Here is a 20,984-nt window from a genome sequence, read left to right on the forward strand (position 1 = left end):
CCTTTGTTAAAAAAAAATTTACGCATTCCACATTTTACTAAACAGCAACTGTTTGTTTTCTGAGAGATTCAGTCTATTCTAGAGAGGATCAGAAGGAAATCACTTAATTTTAAAGTCTTGTCTATGACCTTACATACCTTTCTGTGTCAGTATTCATAAATCATGAAATGGTCATGGGATCTTTTCTCTCAAAGATTAAAGTAATGATTAAATGCTACTTGGGCTTTAAACAATAGATAAACTATTTGAGGACGTTTTAATGGTGAACATGGTGATGGTGCTAGGTTGATGATTGGACTTGATCATCCTAAAGGTCTTTTACAAACTTAACAGTTCTGTAATTCTACAATTTTAGTAGTTATGTCTTCAGCCAATCAGCAGGACCAAAATCTTACTTTAAACAGGCTGCAGATAACAAAAGTGAAACATTAGCAAAAACCACTTTTGTTTGCTATATATATATTTATGATTGAAATAACTATAAAATATTTTCATACATAACTGATTGTGTCATTCTCTGAAAAGTAAAAGCAAAAACTAGTCTGATTTTACTTTACAGCTTCAAATCCCTAAAAATCTTTCAGTAGGTTACTATGATTTTGCATTGGGTTTGCATGGCAAGGTTTTGGTAGCAGGGATGCTACATGGCTGGCTTCTTTGAGAAGCTGCTGGAGGCTTCCCATGTCCAATTGAGCCAAATGACACCTGGCTCCAGGACAGAACTGCCACTGCCCAAGGCTGGGCCAATCGATGGTGGCAACATCTCTGTGATAACGTATTTAAAAAGGGGAAAGGTTATTGCACAGAAGCAACTCTAGCCAGAGAATAGACGAGTGAGACTATATGCAAGAAAAACAGTTCTGCAGACACCAAGGTCAGTGGAGGAGGAGGAGGAAGTGCTCCAGGTGCCAGCACTGAGATTCCCCTGCAGCCTGTGGTGAAGGCCATGGTGGGGCAGCTGTGCCCCTGCAGTCCATGAAGGTTAACAGTGGAGCAGAGATCTACCTGCAGCCTATGGAGGACTCCACACTGGAGAAGGTAGATGCCTGAAGGAGGCTGTGACCCTGTGGGAAGTCCACACTGGAGCAGGCTCCTGGCAAGACCTGTGGACCCATGGAGAGGAGCCCACACTGGAGCAGATTTGCTGGCAGGACTTGTGACCCTTTGGAAGGGACTCATGTTGGAGCTCTATGTGAAGAACTGTAGCCCGTGGGAAAGACGTTGGAGAAGTTTGTGGTGAACTGTCTCACATGGAAAGGGACCTCATGCTGGAGCAGGGGAAGAGTGTGAGGAATCTTCCCCCTGAGGAGGAAGGAGTGGCAGAGACAAGGTGTGATGAGCTGACCACAACCCCCATTCCCTGTCCCCTTGTGCCGCTGAGGCCAGAAGAGGTAGAGAATTTGGGAATAAAGTTAAGCCCAAGAAGAAGGGAGGGATGGGGGGGAAGGTGTTTAAAGATTTGGTTTTATTTCTCATTATCATACTCTGATTTGATCAGTGATAAATTAATTTCCCCAAGTCAAGTCTGTTTTGCCCATTGTGGTAATCGGTGAATCATTTCTCTCTGTCCTCATCTCAACCCAGGAGCCTTTTGTTATATTTTCTCTCCCCTGTCCAGTTGAGGAGGGGAGCGATAGAGCAGCTTTGGTGGGGTGGGTGCCTGGCATCCAGCCAGGGTCAACCCACCACAGATTTTCACAAATAAGAGATAGAAAAATGCAAAATTGCATTATTTAGGGTCACATAAGTTGAACATTTTTAAAATATGAACTTGGGATATGTTGTATTTTGAGTTGCCAATTTTAAGGGCTGATTTTCAACACCAAATCAACCATTTTTCTGTGTTGGAAAAAGGAGGGCTCATTTACATCAGGTCAGGCACTTCATTTGTGTAATCAAATTTTAGTCCTTTTTTTGAGTGTTTGAACCCAAGCATTGTTTACTTCAGAAGTTTGCAGGTGGAGGCACTTGATAATTTATATGATTTCTTCATCCTGAAACTGGGCTAATATAGAGATGCCTACTGATTATATAATAAGTAATGTATAAGGGTTTCTTTTCTTTCTCTTGATGGCTTTACTATTTTCTTCCATTTTTGGGGAGGAGGAAAACAACCCTCAATGATTTGTTCTTATCTACTGTTCTACTACTGTCTTCCAAACCCATCTGTGCCCAAGTTTTCCCCTTGTAAGGCTAGTGATCAGCTATGTTTTATTGCAAATAAATACCATTAAGAATAATGATAGATGCTGCACCACATGTGTTTATAGAGAGTCTCTGGGAATCTCTGTGTAGGAAAAGGTTATGGTTTGAAGGAGAGGTTGTTTTTCTTTAAATAATGATTACTTTACAAATTGACTATTCTTGTTCCAATATAAGACTCATTTTGGTGGACCGGCTCATTAAATCAAGTTAAATACAAGCAGGACAGTTCAACAGATAATCACAAATTTTTATTTTTTTTTTTTGCTAGACTTTAAGTACATCAAATGCATAGTGTTTTACTAAATAGAGCAGTTTCATTAAAATTTAATTAAAACTTTATTTCATTACTGATTTAATAATATGCTTTAATGTTATTGTGGTACTTAAATTACTTCAGATCCCTTAAATATGAGAACTTCAGTCCTAGTTCCAGATTTGCTTTTGCTTCCATCTTTTTGTACTGTGAGACTCTAAATAGGGCAGAATCTCATATAAAAGTGTAATTTATTGATGACTATTTTTTCCACTTTAAAAATGTTGGTGCCACCACATCTCTAGATACTGAGATATTAAAATCTTAGGAAAATTATTATTAAAATAAAATTAATGAACTACAGTAGGCTTACCATAATGAAACTGGAATGTAAAATATACCTCCCAGTTCCCTCAGGGAGAAGCTTGAAAGTGTCTGATGAGTAAACATGAAAAATGGGTGGATGGGTGAAAATTTAAAGGCATTTTTATGCTTTATAAAGCCATTGCCCTAAATGAAGCTTATTAATCACTTTACTTCTCTTGTGATTGATGTCTAGGCAGCAGTTGTGGTGGTATTCAACTTTGCTATGGTTTTGCTGATTTTTCCTGCTATCCTGAGCATGGACCTTTATCGTCGGGAAGACAGGAGACTGGATATATTCTGCTGTTTTACAAGGTGGGAATGTGTGATAGAATTACAGTATATGAGGTGCATCCTTTTTGTGTTTACCAATCAGTGCTACTGTCCCTTGTCAGGAGTGGGAATTCTTCATTGCACTGGGACAGCAGCAGGGTCAGTATGTTATTGCCATGGTTTTTATTGCTGAATTACATTGCTACACTCACACACACACTTTTTCCTTTATTCATACCTACATCCATTTTAGCCATTGGAGGACAACTTTCTGGAAGCATGTAAAAGAGCCATGATTTAGTAACAGATGTATTTTTTTAATTTTATGGGGTATTGCCGGTACTGGTAAACTTTGGAAGACTTAATTCTTGGCTACTAATAACTTGGGCTACTCAGAAGCCTTACTCAATCACTGTGCTAATATTTTGCTTTTTGTGCCTTGAAACTTAAATACATAAAAAAATGTAAAAACTATACAATTACTTCTCTTTACCCTACTACTTCATAGGATGTAGTGGTTTTGGTTCACCAATTTGAGATTTCCCGGCCAATGCACCAATTTATGTGGTGGGTTTAGTGCTGGCCAAATCACCAGTACACCCACTACAATTATTTACTCATTTCCTGCTGAGATATAGGATTAAGAGGAAGGCAAAGCAGGCTCAAACTCCAAAGGGTATAAAGAAAAACTTTATTAACAGAACTAAAAGAATAATAAGAATCAGAATAAAACCTTCAGAACACTTCTCCCCCACACACCCTCTTTTCTTTCCCACTGACAACGTACAGAAACAATTCAGTCAGTTTATCACCTCTAGAATAGTCTTTCTCCAGTTCACTTAGGGAGAGGATACTCTCTCGTCATACTATGGAGACTTCTCCACAAGAAAACAGTTTTCTCGTGGCTTTTAATTTCCATGAATAGCAGCCACCTGGAAATCTGCAATTGTGAAGTCCCTCCCATCTCTTAAGCCTTCCTACAGCTGCATTCATGGGCCATGTCAAACTTATGGAGTACTATTTTAAGGATGAGCAGTTCAAAAGCAAAGGTTCTCTTTAAATATCTCTGAGATCATCTTCATCTCTGGGAACAGAGATCTTCTTCTTTCCCTGGGGGAAAAGGATCTTCATCACTGTTCAAACTTCTAATGGAACCACAGCTACTTCAACATCTGCTTCTTCAGCATGGATGCCTTTGCTCATGTCTACAATTTGAATGCTCCACTCCTGTCACTGTTGGGGCGGACACAACATACAAAAGGACGCATTACATTTCAGAAGGCTAATATCCATTTATTACAACAGCTAGCTGTCTTTTATACACTCTACAAAGTTTACACTTTATTCATTGGTTACAATAGATCAACATAACGTTCATTGGTGCAAAACCATCTCCACCACTGTTTTTCACAAAACTTTTCTAAAAATATTTTTCCCAGCTGGAGATTTCTTCTTGCTTATCTTCTTCTTCTCTTCCCGGTATCCATACCAATGGCCTTGGTAAAATTCCTTTCAGAAGTAAACCTTATCAGTTAACTCTCTCTGGCTCACAGACCAGCTGTAAGCCCCTTCCATACACTCCTCCATGCTTTTCCATGATTTATAGGGATATTGAATATATCATAGTCCATCACCATGGCTTAAAAGAGAATTTCAGCCTAAGGCATCTCCTCATTTTTCCTCCCATCTGGGACCTGACTTCTTTACTGACCTTGGTGTCTTCATGTGTTTTCTCTGCGTGTCTTCACTCTGTCCTTTTCTCTCACTTGAGAGAGAATTGAAGTTCTGCAAGTCTCATCTGTGCAGTGAGAGTTAATATCTCGCCTGAGGCCTGCTGATAGTCATGTGATCCCTGCCAGGTGGTGGCCAGAGCTGCTTACAGTGGAGAATTTTTCAGCGGCCGCGCTGGGGGAAAGGTCAGGATCTTAGCAGCCAGGCTAGAGCACGGCGGCAGCATCTGTGGTTATGGCTCCCCCTCCCACTGCCCGGCGGTTTCTAGTAAAACTCAGCAGCGGCAGCATTTCAGCCGAGCCGTGGGCCGGTCTGGCCGTGCTGGGGGGAGGGGACCCGGCTCGGCCAGCACTGCATCAGAGCAGGGCCCAGCCCTGCTGGGACGGGGACCATCGGGCTCTCCGGGAAGGGGCCCGGCTCCGCGGCAGAGTCCACCCGGCCCAGCCCGGCTTCACAGAGGGCCAGGCCGGCCTGTTACCTGTACTCAGGTGGAATAAAAAGAGATTCCTGGGGCTTTGTTATAAATGAGAGACAAAAGTCTCGATATTCAGCAAAATTTTAGATTGCTTTATTTGATATAGAAAGAGCAAGCAGCGCGCTGGGGAACGCGAGGGGTCACCGCTCACTCCACGCTCCACCGAACCTCGGTTTGCAGCCTCTTCTTATACTGTGGGTTCTCGTTGTTCACAAATTCACAAAGCCTTTGGGTGATAATCAGTCACAGATTGCCATCCGGTCCTTGTAGATGACCACCAGGGAAGTTCTGGAGGTCTGGTCTTTGTAGATAACCACCAGAGAAGTTCTGGGAGTCTGGTTTTTGGGATAGGCAGTATTGATGAGACAAAGGCAGGAAGGGCTTTTTGGGAAGTCCGATTTCGCAAGCTGGTAGCCAATACAACTTATTTGAAAAACATAACATAATATAACATAATGTAATGTAACATAATACAACATAATATAACATAACAAGGTGATTTTAAACAGAATTATTTAATCATGTAATTTCCTTTATCTAGTGTCCATGCTTCACTTCAGAGCTTAGTATTCTGGTTTATGCAAACCCCAATGCTTTTGTGATTAACACGAATCTTTTATCAATTGTCACAATTTCCCCACTTCTCTTTTTTTATCCCTGTTCTGGTTTCAAATTTTGTCATTACCTCTTGTACTGCCATTAATTTTGTTGCCTTCTCAGGGTCTATTGGTATTGTAGCAACTTGCATTCCTTGAACCACCGACTGGATTAGTCGAATGAAGCATGGAACAAGACAAGGGATGAACAGTAGTCCTAATAATGCACATGTTAACATAAATCCTAATTTCTTCCACCAAGCTCCCCCCAACAGGTTATTCCACCAATTATCATTAAGCATAGAGTTCCAGGTTTGTACAGGTACATGGGCTATTCGTTTTATTTCTTCTGCAATTTTAGTAATTATTTCACCATTATCATCAATTTCTAAGCAGCATTCAGAATTATTAAACTTCCCACACACTCCCCCTTCTTCAGCTAACAGATAGTCTAGAGCCAGTCGGTTTTGATATACTGCTGCTCTAGTTTGGGTAAGTTGTTTAGCTATCAATTCCATTGCTCGGGCTGTCCGGTTTGAAGTAATTTCTACCACGGCTTGTAGCCTGATAATTCTATTTAGCATATAAATTGGAGTGCGATAGCCCCAGCTCCCATCTTGAGCCCAGGTAGCTGGTCCATAATATTCAATAATTCGTTCTGGGGGCCATTCATCATCCTTCCACATTTGTGTTCCCCCTATGTCTGTGCTCCTTTTATTTCGATACAAAGTTTCATACAAGGGAACTCCTAACACTCTATTACCCTTTTCCTTTGGTAATGTAAAAAACGCAGGCTGGATAATCCCTAGAGTGCATGTCCCTCTCCACCTTTTTGGTAGGGTATTATAAGCTTTTTTCCCACAGATCCAAAATATTCCATCTGGGGCTTTCCAGCTTAGTTTAACTGATTCAGGTTGTTGCCAATAGGTCCTTAGACTTTTTACTTCTTCATATGGGTTGGCTCTATTTTTATTATACCAGCATAGTCCTGTAAAATTGTTCTTTATACAATTACCTTTACTTAACTTTCCCCAATATCCTTCTGGAGCTTTGGGCCACCAATACTGATTGCTTGCATTTGTGATCAGGATAGTCTTACAGGGGGTGTGCCCCACATATTGGGTAAAGTTAGTTCCCTGACGTGTTATACATACCTCTCCTATTACCTCATGACTTAGAACCCACCCTTCAGGTCTATTGACTCCCCTCGATATTTCCGTTTGATTCCACTGTAACAACTGCTCTGGGCCCAACCCCTCCCCCCTCCATGGCCATTGTTCAGTCATTTGCATTCCTCCACAGATCCAACAGTGAGTTCAGTTCAGTTCAGTAGTGATTTCTTTCATTAATTCTACAAATAAATTTTTTCCCAAGGTGGGTAAGTCCCGTTCGCTGAGTCGTTGTTTTATTTTTTCAAACAAGTTAAAATTTCCCCCATGGTTTGTCTTTGTTCCTTTGAACACCTTAGTTATATTTTTTATCAATTCTTCTTTGTAGTGATCTTGTACTCCTCCCTGATCTGAATATCCCCACATACCTTCTTTTGTGAAGCAGAGGTGTGTCTCTCCTACTGGACAACTTTGGTATGCTGATGGAGCCCACCCTCCTTTTCCCAAATTGGTGGCTACCCAGTAACTTCTTTCCATAATAGTGCAAGTTTCTAAGTTGTGTTTATTATAGCAGGCCGAACTGATATGTGTATGGAAGGCAAGGGTGGATACCGTGCGTCTGCCTTACCTAATTGTCTGGTGACACTTGGAACAAGCATCAGCATTATTTCCTTTTATCATCATTAGCAATAGGATGACTCCCATGACCATTTTCATCCCTCTGCCTCCCTCAAGGCCTACAGGGTTGCTGCCAGTAGCCGAGTTTTGTTTAATCTTCTCGGCAGCAGGGAATATGTCCCGGGGTCTCCCACACTGTCTCTCTCTTTTGGTAGTGTTTCTTAATTTTGTTCCAGTTTTTAGCTTTAACATTCCAGTACGAGGTACAGCAGTAACAGCACGGTATACACAACCCTTCTGACACTTTCTTGTCAATACCTCTGCTCTGGCTCTCTTTTTTCCTTATTCATCCCACCAGTTATGATCATCAATTTCTATTTCTCCTTGTGCTGATAGGGTATTAATACTTTAATAGTTTCCTTACATTCATTTCTTCTACACTGGACACATAATGCGAATGGGGGATACCCACCCTAGGAATAACACCACAACAACTCAGTACAATATGGACACCTTTTCTTGATGAACAGGCTACACCCGGGTTTGGGGCAGGTGACTTTCAGTCCTGATTAGGAGACCTTCGAGACGAATTGATCCGATATTGACATCAAGTCTTCCGAATTCGCACTTTGAGGTCTCCAGGCTCAGATGTCACTGTCCAACCTGCAGTAGGAGGGGTTACAGGACCCTTGACTCTACTCACATGTGTCCATCCCTTTTCAGCTGTCCTCACAGCTGTTTCAGTTGTTAACAGAACTAAATACGGTCCTTCCCATTTTGGAGCTAGATTTTCTTCTTTCCATACTTTAATTAACACATGTTGTCCTGGCTTAATTTTATGTATGGCAAATCCTAGAGGGACAGTTTGAGCTAAAATCCCTTTCTCTCTTAATTCGTCCAAGTTTTTGCTGATTGTTATTATGTAATTCTGAAGAGAAGGGTCCTGAACTAAGGTCGGATCAAGGCGTACTCCTTTAGGGTAAGGCATACCATACAGCATTTCATATGGTGAAATCCCTGTTTTTGAATTTGGCATTGTTCGTATATTAGACAGGGCTAGTGGGAGGCACTTTGTCCATGGCATTTTAGTCTCAATCATTAATTTTGACAGCTGTTGTTTTAATGTTTGATTCATCCTTTCAACCCTCCCAGAACTCTGAGGGTGCCAAGGTGTATGATCATCCCTGCTGATGCCCAGCGCCGAGGTCAGTAACTTAAGCACCTTTGATGTAAAGTGCATCCCCTGGTCTGAGTCTATTGCTCGAACTAGGCCATACCTTGGGATTATGTGTTCCAACAATATTTTGGCTACCACTTGTGATGTGGCTCTAGCTGCAGGGTATGCCTCTACCCAGTGGGTTAATTGGTCTACTCTCACTAGTAAGTATTTCCACCTTCCTATTTTTGGTAATTCTGTAAAATCTACTTGTATTCTTTCAAAGGGTCTGTAAGCAGTTTTCCGTCCTCCTGACAGACCTTGTCGCATACCTTTTTTATTAATTTTCTGACAAGTTATACAACCCTGTACACTCTGCTTTGCAATATCAAAAATGCCGATGCATCCAAAAAATTTTAAAAACTGGTCTGCTAGTGCTCTGGTTCCCCAACGTGTTTGTTGGTGTAATTGTTCAATAATTTGTCTGGCCTGGGTCTTAGGTAAAATTTCCCTGCCATCTGGTAAAACCCATTTATTCTCATGCTGTTCTGCCTTTAATTTTTTTATCGCTTCTTCTTCCTGAGGAGTAAATAGCTTCTGTAATTCCTGCTTTGGGGCTGAGATCTTTAACTGTAGTACTTAATACAGAAACCAGTTTTTGCTCCAATGCTGCTTTTTTTGCTTCTTTGTCAACCAGATTATTCCCCCTTGTATGGTAGCTTGTTCCTTTTTGGTGCCCTCTTATGTGGACCACAGCAATTTCAGTGGGGCCCCTAAGAGCCTCTAGTATTCTAACAATTAATTCTTGATGTATCAACCCCCGTCCTTGAGTATTAATTAACCCCCTTTCTTCCCAAATTTTACCAAATGTGTGGACTATGCCATAGGCATACTTAGAATCCGTATATATCGTTCCTTTTTTACCTTCTAAATAAGACAATGCCCTATAAAGAGCAAATAGTTCACAAGCCTGAGCGGACCATGCTGCGTTTAAGGGTCCGGATTCTACTAATTTCAATTCTTCTCCTCCTACTATGGCATATCCCGATTTTCGTTTTCCTTCCACCACTCGAGAAGATCCATCTATAAACAATTTTACTCCATCCTTAAATTCAACTTCTCCCAAGTCAGGTCTAATTTTTGTTTGTAATTCTATAACATCCACACAATCATGTTCTAAATTTTCTCCTGGTTCCCCATATAGGAATTGTGCAGGACTTTGAGCCGTTGTTGCTTTTAGCTCCAAATCTGGGGAAGTGATTAGAATAGCTTCATATTTTAATATTCGGGCATCGGTTAACCATTTCTCAGCTTTTTGATTCAGAATTCCCCTTACGTTATGAGGGGTGTGGACCACTAGGGGTGCCCCAAAGGTAATTTTTCAGGCTTCTTCAATTAAAAGTGCTGTGGCCACTAGGGCCTGGAGGCATGTGGGCCAACCCCGACTGACAGGGTCGAGCAGTTTAGAATAAAATCCCACTGGCTTTCGACTGCCTGCCCATTCCTGGGTGAGTACCCCATATGCTGTTTGATCAGAGGTATTTACAAATAACTGAAATGGTCTCTCCAAGTCTGGGAGACTGAGTACAGGGGCTTGAATTAAAGCATGTTTGACCTTTTCAAAACTTTTATTATTTTCCTCTGTCCATTTTAAACAATTAGTGGTAAGTTTTTCATATAGAAATTTCACTTTCTCACTAAATTTTTCTATCCATTGACGACAGTATCCCAGCAGTCCCAAATTTTTCCTCACTTCTTTTTTGGTTTTTGGAGGTCCCAGACTTAAAATTCCAGAGATTCTATTAGGATCCAATTTCTTTTTCCCTTTACTTAGCCAATGTCCCAAATATTTTACTTCTGGTTCTGTGAACTGTAATTTGGCTTTGGATACCTTCAATCCCTGTTGTCCCAAAAAGTTTAAAAGTTTTATAGTCCCATTTCTAGTAGATTTCTAGTCCTTTCCTGCTATCAATAGATCATCTACATATTGTAACAATTTCACCCCGTCTGGTGACTCAAAATATTGCATTAATTCTTCTAGGGCTTGTCCAAAGAGATTAGGGGATTCTGTAAAGCCCTGAGGCAATACTGTCCAACGCAGTTGTTGTTTCCTGCCCTTATCAGGATCTTCCCGTTCAAAGGCAAAGTAATCTCTACTACTTTCCTCTAACGGGCATGCCCAGAAGGCATCTTTTAGATCTATTACACTATACCAAGTGGAGTCAGGGGACAACTGGTTTAAGAGAGTGTAAGGGTTTGCTACTACAGGAAATTTGGTAACAGTTTGCTGATTTATAGCTCTCAAATCCTGTACCAATCTGTAATTCCCGTCTGTCTTTTTGACAGGCAGAATAGGAGTATTATGTGGGGACATACATGGTTCCAAAGCCCCTTGTTGCAAAAGGTTTTCTATGAGAGGCTTAAGGCCCCGTCTCCTTTCCAGAGATATTGGATATTGATGAACTCGGATAGGCAAATCGGGATCAGTGATTTTCACTTTGATAGGTTTCATTTTTAACTTCCCTATTTCTCCAGGGGTGTACCACACCTCAGGACATATTTGCTCCTCGTCCTTTTGAGTTAAAGCAAAAATTTTAAGCTGACCTTGGGATACTTCAATTTTCAAATCCAATGCTATTATTAAATCCCTGCCCAATAAATTATTTTCTGCCTCTGGCAGTAACACCAGATCTTTTAATTCAATTTTGGTTTGGGTCTCAATTTGCACATTTTTAATAATAGGGACCTGAAATGGTTCACCTTTTGCTCCAACCACGAGTGCTGTTTCTCTACTAGGTTTACACCCTTTTGGTAGGTGTTTAATTGTGGCTTTTTTGGCTCCTGTATCTACTAAAAATTCCACCTCCTCCCCCTGGGGACCAATCTTTAAATTTATCAAGGGCTGTTTGGATGGTATGGTCCCTAATACATACAGCCCCTGACACCCCTATTCATCTTCCTGGAACATTTTTTCATCCCGTATCCGTTCTTTACAGTTTTTCTTTATATGACCTTTCTTGTTACAGTAAAAGCAGGTTCGCCTTGGTGAATTATTTCCTGCTTCATTTCCTTGTTTTGTTGGGGGTTTTCATGGTTTCCCTCCCCCTTTCTGCTGGGTTTCTTTCTGTGTTTCACGAACTGCAGCTATAAAGATTTTTGCTTTTGCTTTCTGCTTCTCTTCATCCCTCCTTACATAAACGTTTTGTGCTTCTCTTAGCAATTCTTGTAACCCCCGATCTTGCCAATCATCTAACTTTTCTAATTTCTTTCTAATATCTCCCCATGATCGAGCAACAAATTGGGTTTTGAGGAGTGCCTGACCCACTTGTGTATCAGGGTCTATCCCGGAGTACATTTGGAGATCTTTCCTCAGCCTCTCCAACCAGTCAGTCGGGGATTCATCCTTTTTTTTGTTGTTCACTAAAGGTTTTATTAATATTTTGTCCTTTAGGAACTGATTCTCGGATACCTTTAACGAGTATCCATCTTAAGTCCATCATATTCTGGCGATGGACATAATTTTGATTATCCCAGTTAGGATTATTTAATGGCCATTTCTGGTCTCCTCTAGGTCCAATCTGATGCTCCCGGTCCCATACCCTCATTCCAGCCTGTCTGATCATTTCCCGTTCTTCCGTGGTGAATAGGATACTTAATATAGATTGTAATTCCATCCAAGTATACATACTTGGTCGGAGGAATTGATCTAGTCTCTCTGATACCCCTATAGGATCCTCTAATAGTTTTCCCATTTCTTTTTTAAAGTTTCTGACTTCCCCTGTGTTCAAGGGAACATTTACAAATCCAATTAAGCCAGCCTGTTGTCCTGCTAATGGCACTTCCCTCAGGGGGTAAAGGCGAGCCTTTGTGTGGTTATCTCCCTCCTCTCTGGTGATACTATCTCTCCTGGTATTCCTTTGACTGGAGGGGGTTCTTAGAGCTATGGGAGTACCAGGATGAGAAGTGGGTGCGTGGGGGGGTCTCCTGTATTTTCTGTATTATACGGAGGTGGGAGATTATCGAGTGGTTCCCAGGTAACCTTTTTTTTTATTTTCATCCTCTTTTTCTTTTAAAGTATATATCAAGGATGGCTTGGACTGTTTTGCCCACAGGGCAGCATACTCACATTCCTCTCTGTTAAATGGTTCTTTACGAGCCACATATGTGTTTAATGCCGACAAATCCAACCCTCAAATGATCCGAACATGGGCCAGTATAGGTTATCTTTACGGATCATTTCTCTGGTCCATTCCACCATGCAATATTGAATCAATTTTTCTTTACTTTTTCCTCTGTATACCACCCCTGTGTCCCAACATTTTAATATTACTCCCAAAGGGCTGCCTGGTGGTATTTCTGGCAACCTACTTGTCTTGTTTTTATTTTCCCAGTCTCCTTGTGGATCAAATGAACTTGAACCTCTTCGTGGGTCCCTGGGACTCAGAATCTTACTCCCTCTTTGTCACATTTTTACCTCAAGGGACAGTCTTGAGGTGTTTGCACTCCCCGATGTGTTCCGCCTGAACCCCTGCCTCTCCTTGGGTCAGGATGGACTGGAACCCGCCTCTACCTGGGCTGGGATGGAAAAAGCAGCTTTTCCCTTCTCCCTCCGTGACTGGTGTGTTGCAATCTGCTTTCCTTTTCCTCCCCCTCTCCCCCCGCTCCCTTCCCGGGTCCTGCCTCTACCTGGACTAGGGTGGGAAGGACCTAGCCTCTACCTGGACTAGGACAAGAAAAGCAGTCTCCCCCTTTGTGCTCACTCGCTTCGTCCGGTCACCGGCCAGGTCCCTTGCGGGATGCTGGAAACGCGGATAGAAGGACTCCACTCTCGCTTCGCAGCCAAGGCCACGTCTCATTCTGACAAACACACAGTCATCCCCACCAAACCAGACAGATACTCACAGTCCGATGCTCCTGTCTGGGTCTTCGTGCACAAGAATTACAGGTGATATTGCCGCGGTCTTCTGGGGAGATTTTCCTTGCTCAGTCTATATTACGAGGTACGTCGATGGGTCCCGAGAATCACTGACGAACCGGGGCCACAGCAGTGGGGCGCCTCCCCGAAATCGCAGTGCCTCTCAGGGCTCCAAGGACGTCCCGGGTTTCGGCACCAAATTGTTATAAATGAGAGACAAAAGTCTCGATATTCAGCAAAATTTAGATTGCTTTATTTGATATAGAAAGAGCAAGCAGCGCGCTGGGGAACGCGAGGGGTCACCGCCCACTCCACGCTCCACCGAACCTTGGTTTGCAGCCTCTTCTTATACTGTGGGTTCTCGTTGTTCACAAATTCACAAAGCCTTTGGGTGATAATTAGTCACAGATAGCCATCCGGTCCTTGTATATGACCACCAGAGAAGTTCTGGGAGTCTGGTTTTTGGGATAGGCAGTATTGATCAGACAAAGGTAGGAAGGGCTTTTTGGGAAGTCCGATTTCCCAAGCTGGTAGCCAATACAACTTATTTGAAAAACATAACATAATATAACATAATGTAATGTAACATAATACAACATAATATAACATAACAAGGTGATTTTAAACAGAATTATTTAATCATATAATTTCCTTTATCTAGTGTCCATGCTTCACTTCAGAGCTTAGTATTCTGGTTTATGCAAACCCCAATGCTTTTGTGATTAACACGAATCTTTTATCAATTGTCACAGGCTTTATCATCTTAAAATGTGAATTCACAGAGGCGTGTTCATCTCTTTCATTGGCTTATTAGCATGCCTATTTTCAAAGCCAGCCAGCAATTTGTTTTGCCAGGCATAAAGGAAGCTGTTAGCAGCTTCTCTGAGATCATCACTTCCTTGGCTGGCCTCGTCCCTCCTCACCAAAACTCAATTAATACAAAACCAGCACACAGGACTATGAAGAATTCAGAATGATCAGTACCATTGCAAGATAATGATTGATAATCTTTCTTTTATGGCTCCCATAGTAATTTAGAATGGTAGTATGCACACTTACCTAATGTACGTCCAGTTCTGAGGTTATGGGTAGGCTAGGAGGAAGCTACTGCCATCAGCAGAACCACCGCTTAGAGTTAAAGCATATTTTCTACATTAGTTTTTTCTTTTGCCTGCAATGAAGAGGATAACCCATGTTTCTATACATGTACTCTCACATGCATGTCATAATCAGTATGTAGAGAAACGCCTTTGTGTCCTCTTAGCCTTTCGCACCCATGTGGGAGCAAACACAGTCTGACTGTTTTAACTTTGATGTCAGAAAGTGCTTTCCTAAATTTGCTTTTGAGGTAGTCATTAGAACAGGGAGTTGTTCAGAAGCCAGGACTCCCTCTTTCTGTTTCTGATTCAGCCACAGTTTCACTGGGTGGTCTAATGTGCTTGAATTTTGGAGCCCTGATTCTCAGAAGCACAGGGCTATCAGGCCTTCCATTTATTCCTACATCTAAAGTTGTACAAAATGAGAATGAAAATTTGAGCCCATGTATGTATGAAAAAATTCAGTTAATAAGAGCTTGTTTGTTTAGGTAGGCAACATTCAACATTTTCTTCCTTTTTGTAGGATTTTTCCACTTGGTAAAAAATCTCTGATACAGTTTTCTATCAGCAATTTGCTTTTATTTACAGAAGGAAGCTTGCTTATGACTTTTTTCTTATAAACTAGGTATTGACTACAATCAGTGCTTCCAAAAATGCTTCTGTAATTTTGTCTCTTCATGTTGCCTGTCCTTTCTGGCAATTAATCCTCATATATGTTTACATCAATTTTAAAATAGTCAGGTGGTTTCAACCTGCCTCACAAAAGTCTGAGATCTTATTCAGAGGGTCCAAATATTATTTTAGAGTTACTTTAATAGTTCTCAACAGAAGAGCTCAGCATGTCATGCATTTCATTTTGATCTTCTAAATAGTTTAATTCTCAGCATGGTCATGTAGATGTAATTCATACACATATATCATGCTTTCAGACTGTGTGCAACTACCTGGTTATTGACCTGATTAGTATGTGTAATTAATAGAGTGATGTAAGTGGATGCCAGTGTCTTCAGACATGCTGGTTCCTTCTTTCTTGGACACAAGAAACATGCAGAAACAGGCTCAGAGGCCCATACTTTAAACCATGTCTAGGAAATACTTCCTAAAAGTGCAGAAAGAAATCCAAATCAAAACATTATGCTTAATTAACATAAACAATTTAACTGTAGTGGAAGCAGTCTTTGATGGAAGGAGATTATCCTATCTAGCCTGATTAAAATTAATACCTATCAAAATGCAAACAATGTTTTTCTCTTCTCTTGCAGTCCGTGTGCCACTAGAGTGATTCAGATTGAGCCTCAAGCATATGTGGAAAATAGTGATAATACTTACTACAGTACATCCCCATACAGCCATCACAGTTTTGTACATGAAACTCAGATTGCAATGCAGTCTACAGTGCAGTTACATACAGAATATGATCCTCATGCACAGATGTACTACACCACAGCAGAGCCTTGCTCAGCAATATCTGTGCAGCCAGTGACAGTGACGCAAGATAATATCAGCTGCCAGAGCCCAGACAGCACAAACTCAACAAGAGATTTGCTTTCCCAGTTCTCAGACTCCAGTATGAATTGCCTTGAGCCACCCTGTATGAAATGGACACTCTCATATTTTTCAGAAAAGCATTATGCTCCATTCCTGCTAAACCCAAAAGCTAAGGTAATCAGAAAACTATTTACCTGTTTTTCAAAAATAGACTTCTGCCTTGCCCAGTAGGAAAATTATCCTGAAAATAGTATTAAATATCAGTAAGTAATGGAATTATTTTGGAATTACAATTCTTAATATTTTAACACTGAATTTCACACCTTAAAAGTTTTATCTTGGTAGTGTTATAATGACATACTTTTCAAATGTAAGTTGTTAATAAGGGTTTTGGTGACTTTTGGTACCCTAAGCTCATGAACAGTGAAACCCAATCTACTTTTTAACTTCGTCACCATGTAAATTTCCTGTTCACTAAAACACAAATTATTTTGACCTTGTAGTATATGCATGTGTGCATAAATATATAAAAACTTAAAAATATTGTAATGGGCATTAATTTTGAACCTGGTTCTGTGTGCTATTATGAGTTATTAATTTCATTAGGAACATAAAATCAAAGGCATTTCTATTTTCTGTTACAGATTGTGGTTATTTTTCTTTTTCTGGGTTTACTTGGGCTCAGCTTATATGGAACTACCCGGGCTAGAGATGGACTGAATCTCACAGACATTGTACCACGAGAAACCGAGGAATATGACTTTATTGCAGCACAGTTCAAGTATTTCTCATTTTACAACATTTATATAGTGACACAGAAAGCAGACTATCCCAGTCCCTATGTCCAGCACTTACTTTATGAACTTCACAAAAGTTTCAGTAATGTGACATACATTTTGTTGGAAGAGGATAAGCAGCTTCCCAAAATGTGGTTGCACTACTTTCGAGACTGGCTGCAAGGTAAGAGATTGAATTGCATGAACTTTTCTTTTTAATTCTACAATAGCAAGCAATTATTCACTGTAGTAATGACCTTCTCTTCCAATACAGTCACATGCTTTAAAGTATGCCGAGGTTCTGATCTGAACTCAGAAATCGATTCACTGTTTCTCCAACACTTAAATTCTTTGTGGCTAAGGTTACTCCCCAATAAAGCAGTTATGGAGCTTTAAAAGATTATATCCATGAGAGGTCATCTCACGTCATTAATTTCTAAATGGCTAATGAGGAGTTCTGATTTATAATTACTGGTCAAATATGTCCCAGTTTCTTGGGAAGAGAAATGTTTACTGAGTGTTTTGAGAACAGTAAAGTCCTGGTCTAGCAATGTATTTTGGCACAGGCTTAACTTTCAGCAAGAGTGATCCTGTTAGCTTCAGCTGGGACTGCTGGCATGAAGAATGTTCAGTGGGGTTTAGGCCTTTGATTGGATTGGGAGATTACTGAACATTCTAGACTTCCAATCAAGTATCCTCACTTTTCCTATGGTGCTACTTTTTCTGTGCTGAACTGTAACTGAGAGGGGGGTGTTGTAGGCAGTATGATGATAACTGTATTAAAGTGGGCTTATAAAAGCATGATAAGTATTTGTGTTGAGGCAAATAATTCATTTGTATTTAAAACATATAGTAATGTTACATCTCAGAAAATGTAACAGTAGTCTCTTGTGAGCAAACACATCCTGCATGGAAATACTTCTGTCCTACCTCTGTGTTGGAAGAATCCTAAGGAAGCTTTTGCAAACAGAAAAGTAGTGTGCTGACCTACTGAGGCTGTAAATTTGGAACCTTACTGTTTACAGATGGCCAATGCAGCTACGATTCTTAGAAAAGATGCACATAACTGCTAGTATTTGCAATGCCTTTAGCTTATTGCACCTCTTTTTTCAGAGACTCACTTGTATTTTACTTCCTAGTATCAAATCATAATAACATTTTCTATTATTTGAAAACGCAACAGAAGATGGTTAACATTAATAATTTGTTTAAACTGGAAATGGCAACATTATTTTTTTAAGTGACTGAATGTAAATATGGTAGCTTAACTTCCCTGATGGCTCTTAATTAGGCTTGTTTTTGCAAAGGGCAGCCTTGCCCACTGTTCACATGAGTTAGTAGGAATTCCTTCATCACCCTCATTCCAGCATCAAACATATTTTTGGAGGATTTTATATTCTTCCATATAAGATTTAAACAATTGCCTTAGCTTGTATAATTTCTTTGCAGAAAGGGGTCCACAAGCTATTTTTATCTTTCTGCCCTGACACATTTCATTAATTGCATCTATCTTTAAAATAGACTGAAGGCCTTTTAAAATCATTAGTGTGAACAATTTATAATAAAATATTGTTGCTCTGATATTAATTTCAAAGTATTATATGGAATTTTTATTAGTGAAATTTTGAAATCCTTCAGAAAGTAATCACAACTGATAGTGATTCCTTGGTATTCTTTCTTCAGACTTTCAATTTCATCAGTGTACAAGGCCAGTAATAAAATGACGCAAAGTGCAAAGTGGTTAAGCCAGGTGAGAAATAAAGATATAAAAAGAGAGCTGGATTTGAGTGATGATCAAACTTGTAAGAACTGTAGCATACACTGGAGGGGAAAAAAGAAATTAAATAGCTAAGTTTCCACACACTGTAGTAATGTAAAATGTAACTTGCAACCACAAATTGGTAATGTTGCATGCAAATGCATATATTTGGCATTGTGTCTACTTAGCTCTGTGTCAAGAGTTTGATATCAGTCTGAAAGTTCTGCCTCCATATATTGTCTAGCATAGCAACTTGTCTGTTCCTCTTAAACTGTCCTTTGAAGGTCTCTCTGTTTTTCCTACATTCTTCAACAACCTCCTCTTAACTCCCTGTGATCTACATGATTATGATGATAGCACAAATGCTTTCATATAACCACTTTCTAAGAGGCTGAAATTGAGTTAGAGATGTATTCAGGAAGGATGGATTTGTATTTACGTACTGCACAGAATCCCAGAATGACTGAGATTGGAAACAACCTCTGGAAGTCATCTGGTCCAACCCCCGTGCTCAACCTCAACCCAGTTTCCCAGGATTATGTTCAAATGGCTTTTGAATATCTCCAAGGAGAGAGACTCCATAACCTCCCTGGGCAACCTGTTCCAGTGATCAATCACCCTCACACTGAAAAAGGGTTTTCTTATGTTCAGATGGCACTCCCACATTTCAGTTTGTGCCCATTGCCTCTGGTCCTGTCCTTGGGCACCACTGAAATGACCCCAACTGTGTTTTTTGCATTCCCACTTGAGGTATTTATACACATTGATGAGATTACCCCCTGAGCCCTCTCTTCTCCAGGCTAAACAGTCCAATCTTTCTCAGCCTTTCCTCATATGTAAGGTGCTCCAGTCCCTTAAACACCTTTGTGGTCTTGTGCTGGATTCTTTCCAAGAAGCTCCATGTCTTTCTTGTACTGAGGGGCCCAGAACTGTACAAGGCATTCCCGGTGTGGCCTCATTGGGGCTGAGTAGAGGGGAAAGATCACCTCCCTCAGCCTGCTGGCAATACTTTGTCTAATACAGCCCAGAATATCATTAGCCATCTTTGTTGCAAGGGCACACTGCTGGCTCATGTTCAACTTTGTGTCTGCCAGGACCTCCAGGGCCTTTTCTGCCAAGATGTTTTCCAGCAGGTCAGTCCACAGCATGTACCTGGTGCATGGGGTTGTTCCTTCCCAGGGACATGACTTTGTACTTCTTGTTGAATTGCATGACATTCCTGTCAGCCCATTTCTGCAGCCTGTCCAGGTCCCTCTGGATGGCAGCACAACCCTCTGGCATGTCAGCCAGTCCTCCCAGTTTTGTGTAATCTGCAGAGTTGCTGAGGGTACACTTTGCCTCATCTTCCAGATCATTAATGAAGATGTTGAACAGGACTGGACTCAATAATTACTCTGGGGGTACACTGCTAATTACTGGCCTCCAACTAGACTTCATGCCACTGATCACCACCATCTGGGCCCAGCCATTTGGCCAGTTTCCAACCCACTTTACTCATCCAGCTCATATTTCATCAGCTTCTCTATGATGATCTTATGGGACACTGTCAAAAGCCTTTCTCAAGTCAAGGTAGACAATATCTCCCCTTGTCTACTAAGCTGGTAATTTCATTGTAGAAGGTTATCATGTTGATCAAGTATGACTTCCCCTTGGTCATGCTGACTGCTCCTAATTACCTTCTTGTCCTTCACCTGCCAAGGGTTTTGTTTTTTTTCCTTGGATTATTTTAGCTCTTGTTTCAATTTGTCATATTATTTTATCCTTTGTTCCTGCCATTGGCAAGCAGATTTTAAGCATAATGCAAGTGCATGAGAAATTGTATTTTCTCCATTTTTATCTGTCAGTGATTCCAGTTGTTCATTTATTTTCTCCTGAATTTTTTCCCACTCAAACCAGTTATCTACCAGCCAAGGGTTATGATCATTCTGCCACCGTGAGCAATCTGTTAAATCTGTGATCTGTTTTTCCAGATCATTTGTCATGACCCTGCTCACTGCGCCAATTTGTTACGAATGAGAGGGGAGAGCTTAGACAAGTCCCTGCCTTTGCTCAGGTTCTGGCAGTAGATAACAGCTTTATTGAAGTGGCCATCATCCCAAAACCCACTCTCTCTTGCAGGTTCTTAATAATGACCAATCAGGTCTATTATGACATGAATTATTTATTGAAT

The 20,984-nt window shown here is 40.7% G+C and overlaps 1 protein-coding gene across 7 annotated transcripts in view; it reads left to right on the forward strand.

Annotated features, from left to right (window-relative positions):
* LOC148220398 (protein patched homolog 1-like) overlaps window positions 1-20,984 on the forward strand; it is a 164,962-nt gene that overhangs the window by 75,720 nt on the left and 68,258 nt on the right. For all 7 annotated transcript variants that reach the window (XM_088155733.1, XM_088155732.1, XM_088155730.1 and 4 more), the window contains 3 exons: window positions 3,018-3,136; window positions 16,054-16,453; window positions 16,924-17,239. In XM_088155733.1, the coding sequence (XP_088011859.1) occupies window positions 3,018-3,136; window positions 16,054-16,453; window positions 16,924-17,239 (835 nt within the window). The remainder of the gene's footprint in view (window positions 1-3,017; window positions 3,137-16,053; window positions 16,454-16,923; window positions 17,240-20,984) is intronic.

This window comes from Sturnus vulgaris, chromosome W (genome assembly GCF_052056855.1).
Source record: "Sturnus vulgaris isolate bStuVul1 chromosome W, bStuVul1.hap1, whole genome shotgun sequence".
In the NCBI taxonomy this organism is placed as follows: Eukaryota; Metazoa; Chordata; class Aves; order Passeriformes; family Sturnidae; genus Sturnus; species Sturnus vulgaris.